The sequence below is a fragment of the Nicotiana tomentosiformis genome, chromosome 5, assembly GCF_000390325.3.
Source record: "Nicotiana tomentosiformis chromosome 5, ASM39032v3, whole genome shotgun sequence".
In the NCBI taxonomy this organism is placed as follows: Eukaryota; Viridiplantae; Streptophyta; class Magnoliopsida; order Solanales; family Solanaceae; genus Nicotiana; species Nicotiana tomentosiformis.
In genome coordinates, this window is record NC_090816.1 from 127,171,154 (window position 1) to 127,181,427 (window position 10,274).

Sequence of the window (10,274 nt, forward strand, 5' to 3'; positions counted from 1 at the left end):
TTTCCATATTTGGTCAACTTAAATGTTTGGTCCTCCAATTTCAGGAAAATGACCCACTTCCCTAGTGAGAGGAGGGAAAACATTTTTCGAAATCATCCTCCAATATATGTTTTCCAATTGTTTTGGAACTTTTGTAAACCAAACAGGTAGCTAAGTTTTTTCCAATCCAAAAAATGACAAAAAATTAAGAATGAAAAGTTAGCCAGATAAGTAGAAGATTTATGTTGATCTCCCTTTTAGTAAATCTCTTCATCTACTCCTCACCACATATCTCTATTCTTTGAATCACAAATGTCAATTTCAACCAAGTGTTCAAATTTCCAGAGTTCCCTACAACAACTGGTGATACAAGCTCTCTTCAAACATTCAATGGACACAACTCTCTCATGAGTAAATATCTTACCTCTGGGTTTTTTTCACTTTTTGTCCGCGCCAGAAATTATTTACATTCGTTAGCCGAAAAAGTGTATAAAATTTGTATAATTTTTGTATATAACATACAGAAAGTGCATATATATACAAAAAAAAATATACAATTTTTCGACTATTATTTTGAAAGTGGCTATATAGTGTCAATTTCCCCATAAAGAATCCATCAATCTAATATAACCACTTGCAAAAAAGTGTCCACAAACCATTTAATTCCTAGTGGAAAAAGTGAAAAAGCAACTCGAGTCACGGATATATCAACAAATTCATATGTTCTGTTGTATAAAGTCTAGGCTGTTATAACTCTTCACAAGTCAGAATTTCATATCAAAAAAGGAAAGAAGAGTAAAGCACGGGATGTAGGGGCGGAACAAGTATAAATATTACTTCTCCAATGTACTAAAACTTACCTCATTTGAAGCATTTGCAATTTGACAGAGAGAGAATAAAGAGCGAAAACCATGTCAGTTGAGGCTCTTGCAATGGCGGGTGCAGATTACAATAAGTGCAACGTTCACTTAGAAGATATGGAGCAGAGGAACTCGGAAAGGACACCACAGCATCTTCTTGCTGATGAAAGTGAGGGAGGAAATCGCCGTCACAGCCAATGGTCAAGAGGACATGCATGGCGAAAGGCAAACAACAATGTTCAAGCCGAGGCAACAGTATCTGCAAATGTAAAACCAGTATCTAGTCTCGGACAAGAAAATCGTACATATTACTTTTATGTAACCTAGCTACACAAGAGGATTAGCTTTCCTTGTGATGTAATCCACTACCAAAGTATGTGAATTCCAGGAAAGCATAACCTCTTCACAATGACTATGTGAGCAACAACAACAACAACATACCCGGTGTATTTCCACAAGTGGGATCTGGGGAGGGTAGTATGTACGCAGTACTTACCTCTACCTTATTAAGAAACAATGAATATGTGAAGTAGGAACATAAATATTGCATATTAGATAGTCACTTAAACATAGCAAAAAATGTAACCTTTTCCCTGCAGATATCAACAAAGACCTGTCAAAGAAATATTTTACTGGTCAGTTCCATTTTTGGGATTATTGCATCTGATGCAAACGTACAATAAACAAGAATGCTTGACTAGAGACCTTCAGGTTGAGCAAAACGAATCTCTATAACAAGGATTAATGTTACAATTTGCAGATCTTGAGAAAGAAGGGAAAAAAACAAAAGAAACAAAAAGAAAATGGTTGATACGTTATGTCGCTGCACAGGCCAAGCATACAGGAAAAATAATTGATTAAATAAGAGAAGCACGTGAAAAAAGATACAATCAAGATATGGCACAAGCAATATTAAAACATCAATTGCATGCCATTTAGCAGCCAGCTCTATGCATCAAAGAGACTATTACAGGAAATTATGTACTTGTTTGGAAATACAGATTTGTCATCTTCCACCAGATAACTCAACGGCATCTTGATTATAGATTGAATCTTCGCCCCAATCAAATCGACGTTGTAGTCTCTCGTATTCTTGCCTACGCGTAACTTCGACATGCTGCCATTCTTCCCACCGCTCAGCAAGCCCTTCTCCTTCCAGCATTCGTACTACCTCTGACATTGCTGGACGGTCCTCTGGCGATCCTTGAGTGCAAAGCAATGCAACTTGAATCATCATCTCTACTTCATCCATGTTATAGTTTTTGTGCAGATTGCGGTCAACAATAGCATCTAGCCTTTTCTCCCTTTGCAGTTTTTTGACCTTTAAGATGGCACATGCAGTAATTTCAGTAACCGATACTACAAAAAAGGTCCTATAAAAGCGAAGATTGCAGAGAGCTTATCAAGCAAATTAAAAACCTAGGTTCAGGGCCCACGCCTGCAAGAAAATTTAGCGTCTTCTCATTGTTAATTTCACTTTAATTTTCCACTAGTTTATCTTACTCCTAAAAAGGGTGTCCGATAAAAGAGGCTCAAGTATTTAGACGTATGTCTGACATGCAAAGCGTTTGCATAATAATGCTATGTGGAAAATGACACTTCTTTTTGGTCCTACAAGCTGAATATCAAGATTATATAAATCAAGAAAGCAAAAAAAAAACAGAATTATACAATTTATGTCTTGTAATGGACAATGAGCCCGCAAAACCATGCAACTTAAAGAAGAGTGGAAGTATAATCAGCAAAGGTAAGATAATAAAATAAAACTTAAAAGAAACTGAATTGTTTTAGATGTCACAATAAAAGTAAATATGCAATAGCCATTAGGAACTATATGCAGATCAATTGAATCAGAGTTAGTATCGGTTATGCAATAGCCATTAGGAACTATATGCAGATCAATTGAATCAGAGTTAGTATCGGTCATTGAGTTAGGTACACTTACATGGTCAAGTAACAAGACATCATCTTCTTCTTCTAGGCGTGAGAAGTCTATTGCGCGTTGACCAGTTACAATCTCCAAAAGCATGATTCCATATCCAAAAACATCAGTTTTTTCTGATGATTTCCCTGTGGACAAGTATTCAGGAGCTATATGGCCCATTGTACCACGAACTTGAGTTGTCACATTGGTTTTCCTAACATCAACTAACTTTGCCAAGCCAAAATCACCAACTACAGCTTCAAAATCTTCATCTAGTAAAACATTAGCTGCTTTAACATCACGGTGAATAATTTTTGGATTACAGTGTTCGTGCAAGTACTCAAGTCCACGTGCAGTGCCCAGTGCCACACGCTTCCTGGTTGCCCAATCTAAAACAGTCTCTCCAGGTTTAATTTCTGCATTTGATAAAATACTACAAATAAGAAACCCCCACAATCTCATCAATTCTGCGAGAAATATGCTGAACTTTAAAGCTTGACTGACTACTGCACGCGTTATCTTCAATTCATGCAAGGTTTTCAAAAACTCAGCTTTTCAGGGAAATGATGAATGCACAAGAATGGATTCATGAACTCAATTAACCTCTCATTATAGAAATCGACCTCAATTCATGTTGCAGAGTTCCCTTTTGATGAGGTATAATTCAATATGGCTCTTGAAGACTAAAGAGAACTAAATGCTTCTACAAAATATTAAGAATATTGAGCACCTATGCAATACCCCTTTATTATCTGCTCGAACTTGTCTAAGTCTAATTTTCCCTGGGAAAAAGCAGGAAGCACCCGGAATTTTACTCATGGTTATCTAGCAAAGGCCATTTAAACTTCTAGTGACTATTCACAAGTCTAAACAAAAAGAATCAAGAAATAAAACATGAGAAAGGAACTTGAGTGAAAATCTGTCCTCCTATGATCAACATATAATCTAACACTACAAGCACGCACCCAAAGGTGTGGCCTAGTGGTTAATTAAGTGGATTGAGAACCATATCCCAGGTTCAAATCCCAGGGAAGACAAACACTACGTGATTTCTTCCCATCTGTCAAAGTTACTCGGTATCATATGTAAAGGACACTTAAGACTCTTGACAATAAAAAATTTCAGACTTTTGTAGAAATTTAGCTGCCACAAGAGCAATGTTTAAAAAAGCGATCGCTTCGTCGCTTTAAGCGAGAAGCGAAGCGAAGCGACAACTCGTCGCTTTTATGAAGCTGAGGCGACTCGACCATCAAAAGCGATCGCTTCAACACCTGAAGCGAGAAGCGACGCAGAAGCGAGAAGCGAAAAAGCGACCGCTTCAGTCAAAAGGGGTCAATTTTTTTTTTAAAATAAAAGATTGGGTCTTTTCTATATTATACAAAACATAGACCCCAAAGTGAAGACATTTCTTCTCTTCTTCTATTCCATCGAGCATCGTTTCTGCTGCTAGGGTTCTAGAAGTCCGTCCAGCCTCCAGGTAATTTCTTCTTCTTTTTTTCTTCTTTCTTCTTCTCCTTTTTTCTTCTCCTTTTTTTCTCTCTTCTTTCTTACTCTTCCCGTCGACTGCTGCTAAGTGCTAGGGCAGGCAGCGATCCTTTTTTTTCCCTTTTATTCTTCTTATTTAGCCTTTATTTATTAATTTTTGTGTGTATTTCAGTTTATAAACTTAATTATTATATTTTGAAATGTTGCTGCTTTGCTGATTTTAGTATTTTAAACATAATTATAAAAAAAATCCAATTTTTTTCCTTTTTATTTGAAATGTTACTGATTTCAGTTGTTAAATTTAATTTAATTAAGGTGTTGCTGATTTCAGTTATATATATATATGTTATATTTTCAGTTTATTTCATTATGTTTGTCTCTTTGCAAGGTTTACTTTATGTTCTTTAAGAATTGCGCTTCAATTCAATGAAGCGTGCGCTTCGTTTCGCGCTTCGCTTTTGAAGCGAGGCGAGCCCCTGTCGCTTTTTTGCGTTTCTCGCTCTCAAAAACACTGCACAAGAGAGAATGTTCCCCTTCCTTAAACCTTCGCACCTCCCAACTATCTTTCACATCTCCAACAACATCTCAGTTTATATAACTTCTGTAGAAATTTAGCTGAGTTTGTTTAAAAGAGTAATAGTAACACTAGAAAAAAGATGATCCTCGACAATTTGAAATTGAGATATACAAGAGAAAGCCAACTTCAAAACATGGATATAGGCTCTACTGTGAAAAATTAAATACCTCGTAGACGATAGGCAACACTTAGGTTCTGCATATATGGGTATACTAGCAAGCGTTCAGTCGGTGTGGTGCAAAATCCTATAAGCCGCAAAAGATTCCTATGAACAGCCACACTGATCATCTCAACTTCACGCTGAAATGCAGCATCTCCCCCAGGACTCTCATAGTCGGTTAATCTTTTCACAGCAACTTTAGTGCTGTCATTGAGCACTCCTTTATAAACCTTGCCAAAACCTCCCTGTCCAAGAACATTCTTTTCACTAAAGTTATCAGTAGCAAGTTGCAACTCCCTCCATGCAAATCTCCTCAATTGACCAAATGGAATTCGCCTGTCAACCTCACCTGAGCACACCAAACAAACACCAGGAAAATGTCACAACATACTCAATGGACCTACAACATCTTATAGTGCACACAATTAAAGTAATGCTGATTAAACAACTCATCTCCAACACAAGATGGAACTACGAGATGTAACAACGGATAACAGCTTTAGCCTTTTTCTTTTTTTGAGAGCAAACAACACAAATTGAAGTTAATATTGTGAAAAACAGTTGTTACGGACCTGGAACATCAACAAAGATTTCACGTTTGTAGCCTTTGTTCCTCCCCCGCCAGAAAAATAGCATAAATCCCCCAAGAAGGATAATTCCAAGAAATCCACCAACAATACCAATTACGAGCCCAGTTTTTGATTTACTTGGAGAACCTGCCAAGATTTCAACTTTTAGAATTGGCCAGGGACAATAAATTATCTTAATACCAAACATCTCCAGCAAACCCTAACGTCCACATTAAGTAATTGTAGTTCAAACATGTAGTATTTGCTCGTTGAATTACCTTCATTGTCAGACACACAACGATGACTGAAGTTTAAGCCACAATTCAAATGGTTATCTGAAAAACTAATAAGCAAACTGAGTTAAACTAATATCAACAGTCACACCTCATGCGAAGGAGGCTGGAACTATTATAAAATAATGTTCAAATTATTTTCAATTGAGCATTGCAAGAATCGATATCTGCATACTTGTATTTTGGGACTTGGAACAAACTATCGGGAACTTTGCCAGTAAGATCATTTAAAGCAAGCTGACTGTCAAAGAGAAACCACTGAATCAGGTTAATATAACATGGTACAGACTATAAACACATCAAAAATCAGACTAAATGATTCACTTACAGATTAATCAAGTTGGTAAGGCCTGAAAGCGACTCAGGGATTGTCCCAGTCAGATTGTTTTGACTCAAAAACCTGCTCAAAGAAACATTGAAGTTGACTCCTTAGCCTAACAACCCAAAATAAAGCTCAGTTATAGAAAAGCAATAATCAATGAAATAATACTCCATTACTTACAGAAACTGAAGCTTTTTCAGATTGCCCAGGGAAGCAGGTATTTCTCCAGACAAACGGTTATTTTCCAGATCCAACATGGTCAAGCCGGTTAAATTTCCTAGCTGTTCAGGAATTTTACCAGTTATTCCATTTCCTTGCAAGGAACTGCCAGGATGTTGACAACCCAGTCAGTTCAGTACACAACATAACTAAAGACATGAAAAGTGATATGAGTTCAGAAATCTAATTAATGTAGAACTTCCTCTAACAAGGAAGAAAGCTTTATTTATAAGGATCTTCTCAGCAAAAGTTGAGAGTTATCACATTATAGTGTTCATCAGAGGCACTACGAGAATAATGTGATAACTGATAAGAAATGACGATGCAAAGACTCGTGAAATGCCAGATGCAAAATATTTCACCTCGTCCATAAATAACACCATAATTTTAAGTAGAGTGATTTATATACAGACGTCAGGATTAAAATGTGCCCTTTGACTCAAAATCCAAAGACTAAAAGGAGTGTAGAGTAATGAAATTCCAAGAAACCAATATAAGTATATTGTAAATACACATTAGCATTCAATCGAACAATATTCAACAAGTTCTCTATACGTACAGAGTATTAAGATTCTTTAGAACACCTAATCTTGGAGTTAAAGTGCCAGCGAACCCCATGTTTGACAATGACCTGCAAACAAAGCTCGGACACCATAAAAAATCACGTTTCAGAATGGTAGTTGACCGACAAAAGCTTAAGTGTTGGGGATGCAAACTGCGACATAATCGTATAATGTACAACGTGATCAAAATGGCTCTCGGAATAGCTTCAAACTTACACCATGATGACATTGCTGTTGTCGTCACAAGTGATTTTTGACCAAGTGCATGGGTTAACTTGATTCTGGTTCCAATCAGAAAGTTGATCCCTCGAAGCATTTAGTGAACTCTTCAATGCAAACAGTGCATCTCCTAAAACAAGGTCAGAGATTACAAAATAACAGAATGTCACCCTTCTTTACTAGCAGAACAGATACAACATTTAATCATAAGAAGCATAATGTAGATATTATGAATGCAGAAAGAATGAAAAGATAATCTAAATTTTCCTTATACATTTGAATGGTTAAAAGAGTACCAGAATGAAAAGAATACAGCAGAGGGCGATCTCTTTGGTAATTTGATAAAGTAGAAAAAGGAAGAAGTGTATACCCTGGGCATCTGGTGCGACAAATGAATAGAGAGACGATAATGTCAAAACTGCTAAGAACAGCTCCATATTGCGGATGAGGTTCAATTCCATAGATCAAGTAAATTTGTTGCCTTTCATCACTGTGACACAACACACCATCTTCTTTGGTATATGAACAGGTGGTGGTTCTGAAAAATATATTAGAAAGATTAATAAGAGCAAAATTAGTATACCCTCAAGGGCAACAGCTAAGCATAAAGAAATATGGAAAAAAGATATCCGGCCCTAGACGGAGAAGAATAAAATAGCAGTCAATGATATAGATCAATCAAATAAAAAGCATAGTTACAGCACTACATTAATGCCCATCTATCAACAAAACTTGTAGAATAATGTACATAACATGTAACCACTACAAAACACATACTTTTAACTGAAAATCCCTTAAGAGCAAACTGTAGCAGTATTGAAGAATCGTAAAGTTATCAAGAGTTGAAAGAACAATTGAACACTTGTCATTTCCTTTCAAACAATTCTTCAGCTCTACCAATAATGCCAACCATCCCAAAAGAACAATTAATTCACAAATTTCAACAGTTAAAATAATTGATTCACAAATTTCAACAGTTAAAATAATTGATTCACAAATTTCAACAGTTAACGGACCTATCCTTTTCTTTCCTGAATAAAGACCAAACGCCAGTAGTTCCTCGATTGTCTATCGGATATGGGACCACAAGAAATTCATGAAATGCAGCAATAACAAACCTGCTAAATAACTCCCTCATTTCCTCAAGTACAGAAAGTGAGTAATGAACCATAACAAAAGAAAATCTCCAACAAATGAAACAAGAAAGGTTGTAGATAAAAATGACCATGTAAATAATCAAATCACCTTTTCCAACCATAAGAATTCCTAAAATTTAACCAGACTCACCAAAATCCAAGTTAACCACTCTACAAAAGTCCAAGTTTCTGTCTTTTTACATTGTCTCTTGCCTATGGTTAAAAATTTAAATTTACCTTCTTCTCCTTTCACCATATGCATCAGAAAAAACCAAAAATGTAAACAAATCCACCCTTTTTATTCCAAAAACTACACCACACCAAAAAAGGAACCCCACATCCTCAACTTCACAAAATCCATCAAGAAATATATTTTCCAATTCCACTTCTCACAAGCTAAAAAAGTTCACTTTTTTAACTTCATTAATCCAAGTCAAAATCATAAACCCACCATATCTAAAGCTTCAAACTACCATTTTTAACATACTAAGCAAATAAAATGAATTAACAGAATATGGAAAAAAGACCAAAACATGAATATGAGATGGGTAAGTTAAGTACCTTTAAACAAGCACCAGACTTTTGAGCTGTGAATGAACAAAGGGTGAATGAAATAGCAGAGTTTGAACCAATATTGAAACTTTACTTTGGATTATTACAAAAAAGGGAAAATTTGTTTCACCAAAATCAAATCTTGTAGAGAATAAAAAAAAGCAATACTAAGAAAAGCAGCTCTTCTCTTTCTTTTCCCTTTTTTTTTTGTTTTTTTTTGGGGGGGGGGAGGGGGGTTCCTTTTATTCACTCTTTCTTGTGCTGTAAATGAAGTTGTTAATGTAAAAGAACTTAAAAGAAAGCTTCTTTTTTGGCTTCAATATTAAAGAAAGCTTATATCTGCATATGGTCTCTGCAATTATTATTAGTCTTCTCTTCTGTCTCTCCCAACAGTCTCTCTTAGTTCCCCGCCCCCTTTTCACCCCCCTCCCCCTCCCCCTCCCCCCCCACCCCCTTGGTGGCTAACTGGAAGTGGACCCCACTTCCTTTTACTGGTAAATGGTAGTAATAGTGAAGAAGGAATTAACAAATGGAAAGGTCTTTGGTGTTTCACAGTGAGAGTGTGAGACAGAGACATTATTGGTTTGGTGCAATGGTAGAATATTTCTACCCTTATAATTTTCGGGTTTGAAACATAAAAAAATATTTTTTTTAAATTCACTTCTTATTGAGCTTACTCAATGTAAATTTGAATTAGTTAAATCAATGAATTTTGAAATATCACATGATTAAAAAAAATAATTTACTGGAAAAAAAATTCTTTGTGGAGGGGTCCCCTTATTCTAATTATTAATAAAAAATTCTTCTAATTCAGGAAAGGTGAAAAAAAAATTGTTGTTAAGGGGGGAATCCAAAGTTTTTATGAAAATCTTTTTGTTGTTAATTAAGGTATTATGAAGTAAAGAATAAAATTCTACTTTTAGAATATGAAAAAGTTTGAGTCAACTATAATAGAATTTCAAGTTGCATTAAAGCATAAAACCTTTTTGTTAAAGTATTAGGCACTGCACTATAGAACTACAAATTCCAAAGTTGTAAAAGAAACTAAAATTTGGATATGTCTTTTTTCAAACTTCTAAATGATGAGTCAATTGCACAAATCTTTTGCCTTTTTAACATTTTTTCAGGGTCAAGAAACTTATTTTGATTTATATGATAGTACTTTAAAAGAAATTGAATCAATATAAGATTAACTCATTATTGAGAATATTACAAACAACTTTCTAAATGTTAAAGTTAATTTCCCAAGGAAACAAGAATCCAAAGTGGCACTTCACTTTTACCTAACTGAAAGAGATTGAGTTTGACTTCAAAAGAAGATAAAAGAATCCCAAAATATTGACCAAAAAAGAAGATAAAAATTACCAAAATATTGACCAATAATATCCTTAACCACTTGCATGTGTAATACATATC

General features: G+C 35.4%; 1 protein-coding gene across 2 annotated transcripts; it reads right to left on the minus strand.

Moving 5' to 3' along the window:
* Window positions 1-1,551: 1,551 nt before the first annotated feature.
* Window positions 1,552-9,218, minus strand: LOC104096233 (probable LRR receptor-like serine/threonine-protein kinase At5g10290). 2 transcript variants are annotated; one of them, XM_009602575.3, is made up of 13 exons: window positions 8,868-9,218; window positions 8,187-8,288; window positions 7,541-7,708; window positions 7,168-7,300; window positions 6,948-7,019; window positions 6,350-6,493; window positions 6,176-6,247; window positions 6,023-6,088; window positions 5,833-5,897; window positions 5,558-5,701; window positions 4,993-5,334; window positions 2,785-3,179; window positions 1,552-2,160 (listed from the first exon to the last, which is right to left on the minus strand). In XM_009602575.3, the coding sequence occupies exons 3-13, from the start codon at window positions 7,629-7,631 to the stop codon at window positions 1,846-1,848; spliced, it is 1,839 nt and encodes a 612-aa protein (XP_009600870.1). In that variant the 5' UTR covers window positions 7,632-7,708; window positions 8,187-8,288; window positions 8,868-9,218; the 3' UTR covers window positions 1,552-1,845. The 2 variants fall into 2 exon arrangements, with proteins under 2 accessions (XP_009600870.1, XP_009600869.1); XM_009602574.3 differs by lacking the exon at window positions 8,187-8,288 and having other exon boundaries at window positions 8,868-9,217.
* Window positions 9,219-10,274: the final 1,056 nt, after the last annotated feature.

Excerpts from the sequence above, each read along its gene's own strand:
- LOC104096233 (XM_009602575.3), bottom strand. The coding sequence starts at position 7,631 with ATGGAATTGAACCTCATCCGCAATATGGAGCTGTTCTTAGCAGTTTTG. Across the intron at positions 5,898-6,022 it reads TTCCAAGTCCCAAAATACAA|TTTTTCAGATAACCATTTGA; the intron begins GTATGCAGATAT and ends TTTGCTTATTAG. Across the intron at positions 2,161-2,784 it reads ATGTCTTGTTACTTGACCAT|GTCAAAAAACTGCAAAGGGA; the intron begins GTAAGTGTACCT and ends GCCATCTTAAAG.